The following is an 18742-nucleotide window of genomic DNA, read 5'->3' on the forward strand; positions in this document are numbered from 1 at the left end:
CACACACACACACACACACACACACACACACACACACATACACGATTACTCACTAGATCATCGAACTTGTTGATCAGCTGGATTACTCCTATAATTTGACTTAATGAATTCTTGATCGCCATGCAGAGGATGGTTTTGTGGCGGAAGTTGAGCCCTTCGTCGACACTCGGATCGAACCGGTCGTCCTCGTACGCGTTGCAGATATTTACAGTCTGTCCAAAAATGCGATCGGGAGAAAAAAAAAAACGGTGCTATTAGTGTAAAAGTAAACACACACAAAGTGAAATAAATACCTCGCCAGTTGTTGCCACGTAGCCAGTAATTCCGACGTTGATCGGAAAGCGGGACTCGAACGGGCTCGTGCGAGCATCGCCGTCCTCGCCGCTGAGATCGTTGGCTTCGAAGTCGAACACCCGCGAAAAGCTACCCTTGGACGCTTCGTGCACCAGCAGGATCTGCAAATGGAAAGGGTAAAATAAGGCTGCTGCGTGTAAACCGACGACCCCATTGTTGCACCCCACCTGCACTCTTTGGCATTGTATTAAGCTCTGCATGTGGGTCAGAATGCGAAACACCATGTGCTCGATCGTGCTCTGCTCCTCGAAGATCATCCTGGCGAGATCGAGCAGCACCTGGTTGCGTTTCACCTCTAGCTGTGACTTTTCGTACAGTTGCGCATTCCGCAGCCCGATGCCACAGAACTGCAGGTAGGAGGAGAAAATCTGCAAATACAGCAAAAAACACACATAAGAATTATTACAAAACAAAACACAATCACACTCTGTGTGCACACACCGCAACAAAATGTACAAATCGCAAAATGACTCCCAGCGGTGGCCATTTATTTGTTTGGCCGCTGTTCGTCACCGGCACCATAAACCGGCGAAAGGATAATAAAGTGAACCACCGTAGAATGTGTAATACGAGACCCCGACGGGGTTTATTTCCCGCGTTCGCCCGCCCGCCCGTCGTTGGTGCTGGCAAAAACATGATTTTAACACCCAATTCAAACAATTTGCACATAATATTCGGTACGAGTGGCCGTCCCACTCATGCCCACCCGGAAGAAGCTGATGCTGGGGTGGGGAGAACACACAACAAACACGATAAATAAATTGCAGTCACTGCGTGACCGACTGCCCCGCCTCGTACCGACCCGTCCTGCGAACCTTTAGAGAGCTTCAGTGTCAACGGGAGAGAGCTTCATCCCCTTTCGGTGAAGCTCTTTCGGAACCAAAACCGTCTACCGCCCGCCCCGTCCACCCGGTACGATCATTAATCTCATCTCGGTCTCGGTTCACGTACCGTTTCCGCTCGAATGCTGTCGGTGAAAATGGTGGTGAAAATTCGCCAATTCATGTGCTTTTATGCTTGATCTTCTCCCCTTTCGGAGTGCTTCGACGGAGTGCTTCGAGGAAGAAAAAAACCACCCCGTTGACACTAGTATCTCGGGGAGATATGATTTAAATATTTCAACGAGTTTTGGTGTTCCCATTCACACACTGCAAGCTTGCGTTTCCACCTCCGAAGTCATGACCCCGGAAGGGACAATTCATTTCGCAAACAGCGCTGCGGGGTGTAATCTCACCCCGGGAAAAAATCGTAATCAAATTGCGCACATTTTAACATGCTTGATGGTTTTTATTTATTGTTGTTTTTTTCTCTCTCCTGGGCGGAACAAACATGGAAAATGGGGAAAACCATTTCCTTCGCAGAGCAAATGTTGTTGAGTGCATTTATTGTTGCCCTCCGCTGGGTGCGTTTTACCAACCCCGGGACGGTTATCGTAAAATTATTTATACTCCAATATTCGATTCACTGTCGTATGGGTTTGGCATTACTGCATGAGTATATGTGTGTGTGTGTGTGTATTTTCTTCCCTTACATCCCTTTTTGCTTGATAGAACCTTTTCACTTTACGAACGACAAATCGTAAAGCTTTGCTGTAATATCGTTCAGGGTTCGTGTAATGTTGCTGCTACCTCGCTGCGAAGGGTTCTTAAGGGCTGCTTAGGGTTGCTGGAAATGGTAATATCGGCACGATCTTGGGTGAAGCAGATTTTATTGGCCACACTCGGACTACACCAGCAGTGCACGACGTACGCTACAATGTACATACATACATTCATGGGTATGAAATTGAGATTTCGCATTGTAAAGATAATGCGTATTGAGTCGTTTTGGTGCCATTCACATCGAACTGACCTCTTTCTGCTGGTAGGAGAAGAGAGAGAGCGAGAGAGGAAGGAGCGAATCATAATCGCTGCATCTTGGACAATTGAGAAAACACGTGTCCCGTGGCGGAAGAGTTTGCTTTGCCAGTTTTGGGGAGTTTAGAGAGTTTTTTTAAATAAATAATTTTGTGTTTACATTTGACACTTGAATGTACAATAAAGTGTGTTGGAAAGGTTAAATTATAAAACCTAAATTAAATGAAATTAAAATAAAATGAATTCAATGAATGTTTATCTGAGCCATCAGTCACTAAAATTAGAAATGTTAAAGTAATGCAACAATAAAAAAGACTTTGAAAAAACAGAAGAAAATATCTAAAAAGTAGCTTGAACCGGAGATTAAAGTATAATCTATAATAATATTGAACAGGCATCACCAGGAACATTTCATGTAATGATTAGTTTCATAAAGAGCATCTCAGAATGAAGAACATTAGAGGAGCTCAAATATCTAATCAAAATTAGTAATTATTTAGCAGGAAAAAAAAAACAAAATTTTCCAAAAACTCCAATCAAATCTTCCAACAAACACAAGAATTAGTTTTTATCGCGTTTCGTTTTTCAACCTTATTGTACGTTGATGGTCTATATGGGATAATTAAATTCCATAAATTTATTTAAAAAAAATGAAATAACTCGATCAACTTCATTTTAATTAGTACGTCTGGACATTTTAATTAAACGTTGTTGTTTTGAGTTCATTTTCAGCTCGAATTTAAACATTTCTCTGTATCCACGTCACTCGTGCATGCTTCAAAATGCACTTCAAACAAAAATTCATTACGAAACCCCATACAAAAATACTATAACAAACCACCTTCGCATTGGCATGCAACTCTCCCCCCCCCCCCCTCCGCCGGGAGCAGAAGTATTCCATTTCGTTGATGGCCATCGTTATTTAATTTTAATTGATTATCAAAGTTCAACCGGTAGCATCATAGTTCGAGAGACCCGTGGACCCGCTTGATGGAAGGATATAGCGCACATAATTAAAAGCTCCCGAAGGGATTTTCGGAAATCCGGGCAAGCAGCAGCAGCAGCAGCAAGCATCAATCATGCGGTCCGCAGATTTGTTTTGGCAAACAAACAGGTGGTGGTTAGAAAGGTGGCACCATTCCTCGCTATGCAATACCCCTAACTCACCCCCTCCCCTTTTTTTGCCATGCTTACCTTCTCGTCCGCGGTGCTAAAGCACTGATCACCCTGTTTGTTTATCACTTGCGCGACCCCAACCACATCCCCGGACGCATCCTTGATTGGCATGCAGAGTAGCGCCTTTGTACGGTAGCCAGTTTGTACATCGATTTCCCGGTTGAAACGTTCATCCTAAAATAAAACAGAGACAGAAGAGGAAGAGAAAACAGGAAAAAGAAGGAATGAGTTTCGAGTAGGTTGGAAAAGGGGTGAATCAAATCTCCACAGTCGTGGGTGTAATATTTTAAATTACATTATTATCATGAATGCGCGAACGGAATGTGGGGCAAATCAGTGTCCGGGGGAAAACAGGTTTATCGTAATGGTCAATGGAAAGCATATGGTTTGAAAATAATTAATCTGCATATTTGCTGGAATGGTGCTGATGGCTGGAACCGAAATAGGAATGCAGTCGGAATGTGTGTGTCTATTTTGGATTATAATTAAATTGTATATGAAGCGATTCATCTGTTTTGAATCATATTGAATTGACATATTATTTTACGGAAATTAAGAGTTTGCGTAGTGCAAATTGCAATCATAAAAATAAAACATTGGGAAAAAGTTTTTTACATTATTTATCTCATATCAATCTGAATCTGAACATATAATATATAGAAAAAGAATATTTAAAATGCCGTATTTACTGCTGAGTGCTTTTTAAAAGTTGTAAAACTTGAATTAAAACATTACTGGATAAATACATATTTTTAAATTGTTTTTTTTTTGTCACACAAAAACACGAGACAACGAGGGAAAAATAATAAATAATTATTATATTCTAAATTAAAATAAACATTAAAACATATCTAGGAATTTGAAGCTCGTTTATTTTTACTTTTATTCCAGGGTTTAATAAAGCATATGAATGTTGAAGATATAAATATAATCGATGATTTATTTTGCCTATATGTTTTACACTTCATTAATCCGAGTATAGTGTAGTGTAAAGTGTGGTAAAACAATTCTTATTGTGAACACAATAAGCCAAATGTTGGATTCACACTGCAAGCAAGTTGATATGAAACGAAAAAATCATAAAACCAAGTCGATCTTCTCATGATATTGTATGTTTTAAAACTCTTTATGATTGCATAACGAAACTGATATTTTTCATAACGCTGTAAAAGACCTCATAACGCATTTTTTTTAATGTTACTTTCATAAAATGTTATTGATTTACTCATCTTCATTAGCTGTTGACCATATTTTCGCATTTTTAAATGTCTTTTTTTACCATACCAGTGTCATTATACATACACAAAATAGGAATGTTCCTATAGTGGTTATAGTCATAAAATCAGTAAAAATTGGCCATTTTAGATTTTGTTTTTAGGATATTTTTGGCACGTTGTACTGTTTAGCAATATAAATGAGTTATCTGTAAGTAATTTATCAAACAAATGCCAAAATTCGCATAGCAGGCTGAGTGAAAAATCGACTTTGTTTTTTCGAACATGTTTTTACTATACATACAAAAACGGATTCAACACTAAGTTCCATTGATATGCTACACTGTTTTTGAGGCATCTTTGTTTACCACCACTATAGGAATACAATACGAAGACTATAGGAACCATACCACCGTTATAGGTTCAACGTACCAACGTACAAAATAGGTTTTTTTCGTAAATTTGTTGTGTTTGATGGTAAACAATGATTGTGATTGCGAAGATGAAACATATTCCAATCGATATGTGTTAAAATATTCAGAAATTGTCTTTCCTGACACTTTAAATTCATTATATCACATCTGTACCACTACAAATTGCACCACTATTGGTACATTTATCCTATTGCTTTCGAGTTTCAAAAGGAAATTTTCAAGAATTTTCACTACCTTAAAAAACTATGCAGAAGCATGTTTTTCAGGTTAACTGCTTCACTGAAGCAAGATCATTTAGACTAGGTTATTTAGCAGACACTATAGCATTTAGTTAGATACTATTTTAGTTTGCACAACTATATAGATTATAGATGGACAAATAGTTTCAAACATAACATACAATCTTGTTAATCCAACCGAATTTCAAATAACCCTTGATACACTTCTAGACTTTCTAAAATTGGGGCCCTTTCCGTTTCAAGTTCGTAGGCTGAAATTTCAGCCTGTCAGCTGTTTGGATTGTATAGCAGTTTTCGAGCAGCTATCTAAGTGAGTATAATATACAGGTGGGCTTATCCCAAGGTGTATGAATTTAGAAGGCTGATTTTTATCGCTTCTGCTTCTGAATGAAGATTTTAAGAGTGTTTTGTGTACTCGTCAAGCCTCCAGAAAGCTCGTTGGAGCAAAAGTTTTCACTCGTTCTGTCAAAAAGTGATGTTCAAAATTGGTTATAAAAAAAAGCTATGAGACCACCTGGACTACATACACTTTCATTCCAGATTCCACCACGTGATCTCTTTAATGCACCTTGGGATAAATGTAAACAACACCGTGTTTTCAAGCAGGTACTCGAATCTAATTCTAGCTTTGTGGCTAGAATAATCTAGACTGAAAATTGCAGGCTAGTTTTTTGTGTGGTTTTGTATGGAGTGTTTACATGATTTCAGCCTCCAACTGTCAAACTCCATACAAAAAACTAACTAGAATCGTGAAGGCCCCCATTGTTATTTCAATTGTCGCCAAACCAACAATAAATGCAACGGAAGCGCAACATTGGGACACGACTCGAGTCTAAATATTTTGAGAGAGATTGAACAAACCGCATGCAGTGGATTTTGGCACCAATCTGAAATTATATTTTTTCACACCGCGGCGGGAGGATGCGCACGCTACAATCAAATCACAAATAACGATTTGCATATTCATACCCACGGCAAAGCCTTTCACGAATGCGGAAATGAGGCGAAACATCACCCGGGGCGGGGTTTGCTATTTTATTTCGCACACCGTGCCGTGTTGTGTGTCTGTTAGTTTCACAATCGAACGGTTTGAACAAACACAGCGGACACAATTATTCGGGCGCTGTGGTTATTTAACGATTTCCGCATGGATGTGCTGGAAGGAGGGGAGGGGCTCCAATTTGAAGCTTTTTGATACAAATATGCATACACGCACACGCACACTGGATATTTGCATCCAATTAGCAAGTGCTTACGGTTCAGTTTTCCACCCAAAGCCATCGGCAAACACAACACTCTACAAGCGCACTGCACAAAACTGCAGCGGCAGCAGCACAGGGCTGTGGTTTTTGCTAATAAATGATTAATTGTACTTAAAGTGATGAATTCAACGGAACAGAAAGGCGCGCGCACACTTGGTGCGGATTATGAAAGCAGTCGAATGAAATATGCAGCTCCGGTTTGCTGCTGCCGTTGCTTGTAAGCTTCTGCGCTCGCATTGTGGTAGTGCTGCACAACGGGGTAAACAGCACATCCAAAGGATTTTCCGTGAAAATGAAAACACTAAACGATAACCAAGCAACCTGCACAGAAACGGAGGGCAGAATTTACTCTGACGTGCACAATAAAGGTGCAGGGGAGGTTCTGGGAATTCGGGTTAAATAAGGACACGCAGGCCACAGCGAACCCTTTGTTCTAGGAAAGTGGAGCCTCTGCTCCATTACTTGGCTAATGGGAAAGTTAACAGGGCAACAAAGAGTGCATAGAATTGCATCTGCATTGGTTCGCGTAAAAGTATAGCAACAGGAAACTCCTACAATGTGTTTGGTTTGATTTATGTAGAATTTGTGCTGCTCTTATTTATGAAATCAATCTAATTGTGAGAGAATATTAGAACAGCATTTAATGCAAAATTAATTATAGATTACATTAAATACCACGCAAAAAAGGGTGGGATGTACCGAATACGACAGCTTGCCAAGTATTTTTGTTCTACGTCTCGAGAGTTTCATTATCGCAACGGTACGGCCTACTCGCACACCAAAACGCTGTTCTATCACTTCCACACACTTCACTTCTGTGTGTAACACGCATGAGATAAAGGGCTCGATGGAAGGGTTTGTGTGAGTGTATTTATTTGCATTCCTACCATGAATCATAAGCTTAAAAAAAACACAGAAGGGTTGCCAGGCAAGCAAAAAGAGCACACACACACACACTCCCCTTCTTTAATGCTTTATTTATTTGTATCTGACCCTTGGGACTGTTTTCCTATCTTTATGTGTAAACTACTAAGAGACTTATGACCTCTTCCATCTTTCGGAGGGTTTTAGTCCGAAAACCGATTGGACCGAGATGTGGTTTCCAGCTTCTTCCGGCTCCCAGCGCAAATATTTGGGAACGTTTCCCACACCAACGGACATCGTCTGTCTCTTTCGCTGTGCTCCCATAAACCGATGGTATCGATTTTCCATCTGGTGTGGGGCAAAACGTATCGCAATGGGAGTAGCGCATTTGTGATAAAGAAAACGGAACAACAATCGTCCCCCGTTCGCCCCCGAAGCCACCTTACCGCCCAATTACGACGGTGGCGAACATACGCGCGCACAGGTAATTGTGGCCCGCCGTCACGGGCCGTCAGGTGGGTGCGAGCAAGCAAGGCGATGCTGTAATGGTGTCAGGCACAGAGAGGTATCAACTATGTTTGTCGACTGATAAGATAAGAAAAGTCTCCCTTTGGCAGCACACACAGCAAATGCAAGCAAGGTGCTGCTGACACCATTTGCAGTTTCAGTTTGGTCACAGGCGAAACCGTGCAACCTCTGGCGGCGTGCAGAGTACACCTGCGGGAATTGAAGACCTTGGAGACACATACATTGGGATCGGTGCTTAACACTTTACGGTTTGCGGAAGGACACTTTTTGTTTTTTCGAGGTGGAATTGGAGTGTTTCGTAGTGGAATTTTGAAATTGAAACGAATCACCACACGCACCCAAAAGATGGCGTCGGAACGGTACGAGCTCAACATGAGCATGAAGTGTGTAAAGTATATGATCTTCGTCATCAGTATTACGTTTGCGGTAAGTGTCCTTAACCTCCTCCAGCGATGTTCCGTGCAAGAAGTTACAAGAATTTGGAAAGATTGTGCATAAATCCTGTTGTGTACCTGTGTGCGTGCGTGCGAGCTTGTGATACACGACACGTTGTTATCTTTTGAGTGCCCTCCCTTGGTACTCAGGCACTAAAAACAAAGGGTGGCAAAAATGAGTCAGACCCAGTGTTGCCAAACCGTCAGTGACTAAATGGTCCGGTGCGTTTCGTTTGCAGGTTGTGGCCGCAATGCTCCTGTCGATGGCCGTCGCCATCGGCAATCTGTTCGATGATTTCCAAAACTTCATCGATTCACACTTCTTCGTGCCGCCGAATCTGCTCATCGCGATCGGCATCATCCTGCTGGTGATCGCCCTGTTCGGGTGTGTCGGTGCGCTGAAGGAAAGCACAGCGATGATCAACATTGTGAGTAGGCTGCAGCGTGTGAGAAATACAGTTCAAATTTCACATGCCAACTTCTCTTCCCACAGTACGGTGCATTGCTGCTGATCGTGTTTGTGCTACAGCTGGCCGCTGCCATCACGGCGTTTGTGCTGCGGGGCCAGGTATCGATGATGGTGCGCCAAAAGATCTTCGACTCGATGGGCGATTACAAGCAGCAGGAAGGCTATCGCAATCCGATCGACACGTTGCAGAACACGGTGAGCACCAGTTCACGTTTTGTATTACGTCTCCAGACGATTCAGTTTCATCACCCTTGTTCTTCTCATCCAGCTCGAATGTTGCGGTGTCGATGGATTCAGTGACTGGGCCCAGTTCCTGCCGTCCGACGGTACGGTGATGGAGTACCCGGAAACGTGCTGTGCGGCACCACCGGTCAACGGGGAGTGTATGCCACGCGAATACGGCTGCTACTCGCGCCTCTCCTGGCTCATCTCGCAGGGTTCGGTACTGATCGCGACCGGTACGGTGGCGGTGGCCTTCGTCCAGGTGCTCGGTGCCGTCTGCGCGTTCATGCTGGCCAGTGCGATTCGACGCGCGAAGACTCTGCGTGCTACCCGGCGCTGGCATCTGCAGCAGAGCCTTGGCATCATGACCAAGCCGATCGAGACGCAGTACACCGGGATGGAAAAGTCGGAAGCTAACGTTGATCCGGACAAGTATCTGCCCACAAGCCCGAGCGTCAACTAAAAACCTTCCTTAATTTGTGTAATGCGCTTCACGCGTTCCTGCTGCTGTTGCTGTTGTGTGCTACATAAATGACCGCGTTCGGTTATTTGAAGAACGCACACATGGAGCAACTTTTGATTACTTTCAATAAATGTGATGTTAAGAGTACCACCCCTTACAATGAAAGAGTGTTAAGATGAACCATTTTTGGATTATGGAAAGATAGGGCAATATGGGAATATGAGAAGATTTCATTCTTTTTTCATTAAAGTCATACATCATTCCGACTTGAAGTATTGAACATTTATGCATGGTTCAGACCTATTCCAGTCTAATGCCCATATAGAGTAGAAAATGTTCTAAAATTCCAAACAAAATCCTAATAATTCAGAGATACTTTCTATGATTTACACACATTGATCACACTTCGCACTAATTATTTGATTGTAAAATTAAAAAAAAGAGTCACATTGATCTGTTTCTCTACACATATTGCAGATCAATATCATTTGTTTGTTCATTTGTAAAATATTCTTGATTGTTTATATGTTGTTACAAATTTTTCAGAATTCAGAATTCAGAATTAAATGAATTCTTAAGCCTTCAATACTCACATCGTGTCTATAGGCCATTACATTAAAATACATTTTAGTCTTAGAGTGCTTTTTACGTGTAGTAATGTCAGCCCACGTCACCCCATTTGCTCTTTATGCATCGGGCTCCCAGGTATGATTGTACAATTAGCAAACTTTTTAAGTAAATATTGTAGACAAGCACCTAGTCATTCCCATATTACCTAGTTTTTTACGAGCCTTAACAATGAAAATACGCGGTCGTTACAAAAGCATTCGGTTATTGAACTTTGTGTCGACTTAAAGTAGTAGATCGTAAATAAATTTAACGACCGGTTTTTGCTTCACACATTCTAACGAGGTCAAACACTTTAGGCTGACTGTTTAACTGGACATGTATGCACATATTTCTTCACAAATGTACTAATGATAACATTGTTTCAGGCAATGGTTATCATGTTCCAGGGCTTGTGAATTTTAAGTCGGCTTTCAGTAAATGATGCTTTCCTTTTTACGGACAAAATGAGGGAAAGGTATGCCATGTTTATGGCGTGAGTTTTGTCGATTGTTTAAGAAACCCAAAGAACCGTTCTGCGATGCCTTATAGCCCATGCTTATCAAAAATGGATGTGTAATTACCGCACGGTTCGGGTACTAATTATACTCACAAGAAAAGGAAAACGCTTTTCTATGCCTGTGCTTCCGAGCTCCCGACAATAAAGACAATACGTCTTTCATCACACACAGCACACGATTTCGACGTAAAGACACAGTAAATGTTTGAATTTGGTCAAACTTTGGTGGATCGCAGAGCGATGGTTTCGCTTTCCTCAGTCACTCCACATATTCCACACTCGGAATGACCATTTCCTGGTCGGACAAATGAATTCTAATTGAGTTTAGCAGGGGCTAATAAATTTACCACGACCATGAAACTGTTAAGCGAAACCCGATCCCGGACCGTACCACCTGCAAACAAAGAGACCAGCCGGGTCGGGTACGAACGGTGTAGCACTGGGAAGAAGCAACAGGTGGTTCCCGTCCCGATTGCAATCCGGCGGGCGTTGGGGTTGTGTGTTGAAAGATTTATACCCGCCAGGGGAAGCAGTTGGCCCCTGTTTCCCTACATCCTCATTTTACCCATTCCCACATACACCCCATCAATTATGCAGCAAAGGACATAATAAACAGTACTTCTGCTACTACTGCTACTACTAAAGCTCCTTGACTGTCCGCGACATCGACACGTCCAAACTTTTACGGTACTCACCTGGTAAGCATCCGGTATATTTACAGGTTCACCACTTTCGGCAACGTGTCCAGCGATCCCGGTACCCCAGGCCACCTTTACCTCGTCCTGCTGCTCCATCTCCTCCAGCGTACTGTTGGAGCACACGTCGAACAGCTTCGACACTAAGCATCTGCAAGAAGACGGAAATAAATCAGTGATGGGATAACGCACACCACACTCCCTTCTCAACAGCACACGGACAAACAAACAGAGACCGGAATCGGATTACCGCGGCTCACCGCGGGAGCATCATAATCCGAAACCCATTTGCCGTTGCCACGGTAGTTTGTTTTGCTCGGATTGCATTGCGCTACGCTCTAGTTGTATCCCCCCCCCCTTCCAACCAGCGGAGGAATTGACCGATGATAGTGTGGATTAATAAATTAGCGGCGAATTCTATCACCGGTCTATTAGCCACACGGCCACCGGAAATTGAAAGCCTTTTCGCTTTGTTCCGGTGTAAATTTCTGGCGCGCTTCGTGTGTGTATGCTGCCGAACGGCGCAGGTGAAATGTAAGGCACTCGGCTAGGGTACGTAACTTCACGTTGCTTCGATGGATGAGAACTTGCAGAGCTTTCGTCGGTGTATGAATAAAACATTCCAAGACCCTGCTGCGTCTGGTACCCAAGCGGGGTGTGTGGTATAGGAAAGATAATTTCAAATTTCGAGAGCTCCGATGGGACAGCATCATCAAACCGGGCAATCTTTCAATGTATGCAGGGTGGCGCTGAGATCCGATCCCAAAAAAGCAACGAAATTGTCTCGTAACATACACACATCACACAGCAACCGCGTCGTCATCGAGCTGTTCACGGAGCCGTTAGGTAGGGGGGGGGGGGGGGGCAAATGAAAATTGATTACTTATGCTGCAAACAGCACATTAATTATAATGAAACAAAACCAAACAACAACCGAAAAAAAACGAGCGTCATCCTTGGTCTGCGGTACCCCGAGGAATTTTCAGCGAAGTGGCTCGCCGTTACGAAGGACGCATCGGGTCTGCGTATACGCGGCCTACCGTTCCGCAGCTGGTCCTCTGGTGGACATTTGTGCTGCTACCAACAAAAGCACTTAACAGAAGACAGAGCGCGTCCTATGTTTGTAGATGAGGGAGGCCAACAACGGCAAAAAATCCATCACACAATAGCGAGGACATTCCGCGGTGGAAGGTAATGGAGAGTAGTAGAAGGGGCGAAAAATCAGGACCAACCAGCACCAGCAAACATCACGCATACGGCGGGCGTACATGTGATACGATGGCAGCGTGTGTGAGCGGCTGACGGTAATGGGAAAAATTGTCTTGAATATATTTTCATTAGCGAGCAGTACTTGACGGTTCACGAAAGGTTCATCACATATAAACGCACAAACCCGCACACGTACATCAGTGTGATGGATTGTTTGTGTGTGTGTCTTTGCCGAAAGCTAGTAAGTGGAACGACATCTCAGGCTGAAGGGAATGAACACGCCTTCCGGCAGAGCATGAACGGTTCCTTCGGTTTACACAAATTCGAACGAACACAGAACAGCATTCAAAGCCCGGCCCTGGGTAGTGCGTCGAGAGTCTATTCTGGGGCCCAACCGTCCTAATGAATTGAATTCCGCCCAAATGTGTGTATGATGTGTATGATGACATGAACAGCAACCGGCACATCGGTATCATGTTCTCGGGGAACACAGCTGCACACTGTGGGCTGGAAAATCAAATACAAATTGTCTCAAGTGGCGCACAGCATGATTTGGGGGAGTGGGAGGATGCTTTTGTTATGCATGCTGCCGGCGGCACCGAAAATATCCGAGCATCTTTCACATGGATTCCGATCCGAAATTAATCTACCAAAGGGTCATGGTGCGTCGGAGATTAGACGGAACAAACCATCCCTGTATGCGTGACTTCCCTGTCAACAACGAAGTATATTTTAGGAAAAATCAAATTAAGATACTTCCAAGGATAAATTTACTTAGAATACGGTGTGATTTAAATTAATGGGTGATTTCCGTCGGCTAGCAAAATTGGATACAGTGGTAAAGTACCTTGTAAGGCATAAATAAACAATAATCTGTCTGGTCGTGGTGAGCGCCTGAAGGTATGCAATATGACATTAAACTTCTTTTTAACATTTTACTTTTTTATACAGCACAAGACGTCCATCTTCCCTTGACGGACGGAATAGTATTTTGAAATACTTTCAAATACTAATAATAATAATAATAATAATAATAATTAAAAATAATAATAATAATAATAATAATAATAAATAAATCAGATAGGCGATTCCAATTATTACAAACATTGCCAGGTACCAATCATAAGTATAAAAAAGAATGTTTGCTTACATCATACTGTTGAATTAAAATTCAAGCAAATAAAACTTTATCAAGAATTATATTTACAAACTGATATGCTGTTAAAGATATGATATGGGGCAAACTTTCCAATGAAGATGTTTGCTAAATTTGGTGTAAAACTGCCCGTCAACCAGAGGCAGAACCCTTGAACAGAATTAGATGAAAAAAGGAAAACTTTTTTACGACTCGTTCGAACGTTAAGCCGGCAGCGCACGCACCGGGGGGCACTGATGAGGAATTTTACAGCTCCTTTAACAGTAATTGTTCGCAGAACTTTCCAAAAGTACCAAGCGGTTCTTTTGAACCGTGTGTCAAAACGGCTCAGACTTTTACTGCCGGTTCTTATCGACTTTTCGCTCTCCACCGAACCTGACACTTGCTCGCTAATTATGGGTACCGGAGCGCATACACATACCGGGATGTCGGTGAAATTCACAAAACTGACTGACATGTGCGACCATTTCCACGGAAGGTAGACGATGCTCCGCGAATGTGCACAAAGAGTTCTGGCGAATTTTAACAAAAGAATAAATGAGGAGTATTTTTGCCCGTAAGCCGTGAGAGCTAACATTTGATGCTCTTTGTGTCGCCGCGTAAGAGCTTGCCAGGAGGCGCTGCCGAGTCGTTCCCGGCTGTCGTTGTTGCCGTGTCACAGACACACACACACAAAAATGTCTGTTATGCCCGCCAGTAAACAGGCGATGAGGCAAGATGAGGCTGTCTGATTACTTGTAATGAAACATAATCCGAACGCTAATTGATGATTGCACCTAGCAGCAGCACATAGTGTAGAAGAATTGGCGCCGAGCAATAACAGCACCAGTACCGCGAATTATTGCCGTGTGCGTATGGGCACATGTATGTGCTATCGGATCGCATATCATGTGCTGCAAATAAGACAGCACCGCGAGGCAATACACACGCGCCAGTCGTCAGAGACCCCGGGGTGTCTCGATAGCGGTGTGCAATGACATCGAAAAAATAGACTTTCTAATTCCGATGTGCCTGGCGGCAGCAACCAACTGGGGGCACTGCTGCTGCTCGCTGTTATCGATCTGATGGCAGGTGAAAATGATGCTGCTTGAAGGGGGAGGGTGTCACATTTTCTTCGAAAGCACCAGGTATTATTCTATTGTTGTGATGTTTTGTGCCTATTAGGTGCCTGTTTGCTCGAGCGTAATGAATCAGTGGTTGCTGCACCCTCCCCACCAGAATGCAGTCGTCTCCGATAATACGTGAACCGTTATACGATGATAATACGTACTTTTTGGTATTGTCGCCACCGCAGGTACTCTTGCCCTGCACCAGGAACAGTGAGCCACGATCGGCATTCAGCAGAATTGACACATTTTGCAGAATTTTGTGACAGAGCGAGCGCACGTCGAGATCGTTGCATATATCTTTCACCTAAAACAAAAAAAGGATAGAAAAAGTGTTTTACTTGTCGTAAGTCGAGCGGCGCCTCGTTGTGTGATGGGGTTTTATCTTTTTTGTTTTTGCACTTACCAGCTCGAATATAAGCTCCCGCTCGTCGAGCTGCTTCAGCTCGTTGCGGGACAGGCGGAGCGGTCGCAGGTTGGCCCCACAGTACGTGACACCGTTCGGGCAGCACTGGGTGCTGCCGGACGCGGACGACTCGTTCTGTGGGCTGATGCTCAGGAAGGTCGGTGTGCCGTCAATGGTGTTCACGATCGGTTTCAACAGGCCGCCTCGTTCGAACTCGTGGGCAGATATTTTCCTGCAAGCAAAAAAGGATATCAAAATGCAATTAAATAAATACGTAAAAAACGGCTGCACTGAGATTGGTTTTTCGTTTATTCCAACAAGCCGTACGAATAGAGCAAGTTACGAAGCTAATTGAAAAATTAAATCACTTCATATCCATTTATTTAAATAGAATTTAAGCACGCAAGCCATCCACAAAGCACACAAAAAAGGGTATGAAATGACTGCTAACAAAATTGATGCTTTTAATGCTGTTGCTCTGATCCTCATCAATCCGTTTAACATCAGCCATCATCGTGTCATTCACGTTTTTTATTGCTTTTTGCTCATCGTACATTAGCATTTAACAAGCACCTGTCTACAAAGGTTGTGTAGCTGCATTTTTCTGTAATTAAATTCATTCTGTTCTGTTCTGCCTTTGTCGGCAATCCGAGTACATTGCTAATACAATTTCCATTCAGTCAATTTTGTCAAAGCTCAGAACAGGTAGAAAAAAGAATTGAGTTAAAAAATAAAGAACTTGTTTCGCCACAATCCCACGTTGTACATCAACATCAAAGGATGTGAAAAGTTTATTGGTTTTGCGCTGTAAGAAGAAAAAAACGGCATAAAGCTCGATCGGTCGTGCTATACCTGTTTCCCATGATTCTCTATTTAGCACGGTTTCGGGACAGTGTGCTCGACTGTTTTTTGTTGTTGTATCCCTTCTTCCAGTAGAAAAGGTATTTTTGAACCAGATCCAAAACACTCTACAAAAGGGTTACCACCATGCTAGTTTTTGTTGCATCCAGCGCACATAGTCTGCTGTAGGCGTAATTGGCCTATTGGAGCTTAGCCAATACCAAAAGGGAAAATTCACAACAACAAAAAATGTGGCAGAATTTCGTACACAACTACACACAAAAAGCGGAGGAAAGGAAAAAAACGAACCCAACGATTTCAATTAACCTTTATTGAAGGTGAAAGCGCATCGATTGTGGTCGATTTGGTTGTGGCAGGTGGTCATCGCCGTGTTCGCCGTTGGTTTGTGGGTTCATCGGTCAATAAATGTTGCACGGTACAAACCGCCCGGAACGTGCAACTCGTTTGGGTAAGCAATGGCCATGGTGGTGCAGGTGCTACACCAAACATCATTTTATCGCCACGTTGCACGAACCGGCCGGGCGGGCGGGCAGACGATTGCAAAGGCGTCGTTAGGCCGGAAATAAAAAAGGTCCCGATCGAGAGTAATTGGAGTGTCCCCAGAATGGGTTCCACACGAATGTGCGAGCGAGAACTAGCCCGAGCGTCAAAAGCGGTAGAGGTATCAGACTCTTCTGGAGCGAGCTATCCATAGATGGTTTATTAGTAAAGCTATCGCAATTGATGTGTATTGGACGAGTTTCAATTCATTAGCATATTTTAGGTCAGTACGGTCAAGCGTTGGTATTGTGAATGGTTCGTGCAACAGTCGGCAAGAGTTTGGCGTAATTGATGTTTGCTTTTCTGCTTAGTTAATGTACGTGTGTGGCGTACGACTTTCATAATTTGAAAATAATGTTTGGCTTTTTGATGAGCAATAACAAACAAAAGGAGCTTATTATATCGATTCTGGCATCAATTTGTTTCCAAGTAATGAAAACGTTTCCAAGTAATGAAAACGGGTAAAAATGAAGGGAGCAGCAAAAGGATTACTCCAGGCAATGCAGGTGAACATTTTCTTTACTTTCAATTTACACATCTTCTTTGTAGCGAACAACCATAGTAGCATTTATTAAAATCGTAAATAAAATGTTATCCTCTCAGTTCGGTACGGGATTTGGCTAATGCAACATCGTGCATGCAAATGCAAATGGTCCAGGCATCAAACAAAGATTTTTATTTGCCCAGCATGAGTTTGTAAAAATAAAACAAAGGTTAACAAATCCTCTTATTTCAAATAGTGAGAAAGTTGCGCCTTACATTATGCAAAACGCTTTACAAAAAGTGTTAATTTGTGATGAAGAGTTGTATAAACGTAAGGAAATGTAAAATAGAACTGAAATTAAATTTTAATAATTTTCTTGTTCAAAACCTATTCCAGCTGGTTTATTATTTTTTTTATAATTATTTAATGAGAAATTGATTTAGTTTCACATTTTTAATGCTGTGTGCCATCTTCTCAGGATGGCTGAAATATCTATATGAATATGAAATTCTTCTTCTTTGGCACAACCAGTGCTGCAAAATGTCACTGTCAATGTCATAAAAATCAGACTGAAGCAAAATCCATGTCAGCGTCACGTGCTTTGTTGTGATAATCAGAGGTGATACTCAAACAGTTGGTGTTGTTTCCAATACATGCTTGGTGAAATTTTAGGAACCAACGCTTGGTCAGTCACTGTGCCATGACTTTTTTATTATGATGTCACTCACATAGCCATGACAAATTCCGACTGAAACAAAATCATGTCTGCGTCACGAGCTCTAATGTGATGACCAGAGGTGAGACTCAAACAGTTGTTGCGACTATCACATGCTTGGTGACATTTTAGGAGCGAACGCTTGGTCACTATCTTGATCGTGACATTTTCTGTCAGTGATCATCAAGATAGGCATGGGAGATATGCGGTGCTTGCGAGAGATTCGAAGAGACAAAATGAGCATGTTTTCTCGCTCTGTTTGACCCTACAAATCATCAAAGCAGACAGAGCATGCTCATTGTGCTGCTTGGGACCACCCGCCAAGTATATTTCAAAAATGTCGTGATTATCACCGACAGAAAATGTCGTGACCAAGTGAGTGACCAAGAAATGGGTGCTAAACAAAATGTCACCAAGCATGTGATCGATCCACCATGAGTATGAGTATCACCTCTGATCATCTCAGTTGTGTACGTGAGCTGATTTGAGCTTCGTTTCAGTCATGAAAACAGTGGTATTAGACAGCACTGTTCATAGCCACAAAAAACATAATTATGCTTGTGCTGGCATTTAGCTCAGCTTGTAAGAAAGAGTATCGGGTTTGACTCAAGCACTAGCACGTCGTAGTACGGCATGTCATGACGCTCTTTCATAGAGTAGCCACAATGAACATCAAGCAACCACGGATATGTTCATTGTTTTCGGTGGTGATTATCCTGTGATTCTCAAGACATTTTGCAGCACTGGGCACAACCCAACCGTTGTCGGTTAAGGCCTGTACCACTATTGGCTTGACTTTTGGTGATTTATTGATTACCCATAGCAGGATAGCCAGTCCTAGATATAGGGGCATGATCCATTCGGAGTCTGGGTTCCATGACGATATATCGCACAATCAAACAACTCACTGAAAATTCCTTAAATGCAAA

General features: G+C 42.7%; 2 protein-coding genes across 16 annotated transcripts in view; one reads left to right on the forward strand and one right to left on the reverse strand.

Moving 5' to 3' along the window:
• LOC121595260 (dual 3',5'-cyclic-AMP and -GMP phosphodiesterase 11) overlaps positions 1-18742 on the reverse strand; it is an 89095-nt gene that overhangs the window by 5074 nt on the left and 65279 nt on the right. For all 15 annotated transcript variants that reach the window (XM_041919109.1, XM_041919106.1, XM_041919114.1 and 12 more), the window contains 7 exons: positions 15214-15445; positions 14972-15114; positions 11337-11487; positions 3405-3560; positions 522-722; positions 294-455; positions 54-212 (listed from right to left, as the gene is read on the reverse strand). In XM_041919109.1, coding sequence (XP_041775043.1) covers positions 54-212; positions 294-455; positions 522-722; positions 3405-3560; positions 11337-11487; positions 14972-15114; positions 15214-15445 — 1204 coding nt within the window. The remainder of the gene's footprint in view (positions 1-53; positions 213-293; positions 456-521; positions 723-3404; positions 3561-11336; positions 11488-14971; positions 15115-15213; positions 15446-18742) is intronic.
• Positions 8030-9672, forward strand: LOC121595264 (CD63 antigen). Its single transcript, XM_041919121.1, has 4 exons — positions 8030-8353; positions 8601-8789; positions 8855-9025; positions 9099-9672. The coding sequence occupies exons 1-4, from the start codon at positions 8273-8275 to the stop codon at positions 9513-9515; spliced, it is 858 nt and encodes a 285-aa protein (XP_041775055.1). The 5' UTR covers positions 8030-8272; the 3' UTR covers positions 9516-9672.

The sequence above is a fragment of the Anopheles merus genome, chromosome 3R (assembly GCF_017562075.2).
Source record: "Anopheles merus strain MAF chromosome 3R, AmerM5.1, whole genome shotgun sequence".
NCBI lineage: Eukaryota > Metazoa > Arthropoda > Insecta > Diptera > Culicidae > Anopheles > Anopheles merus.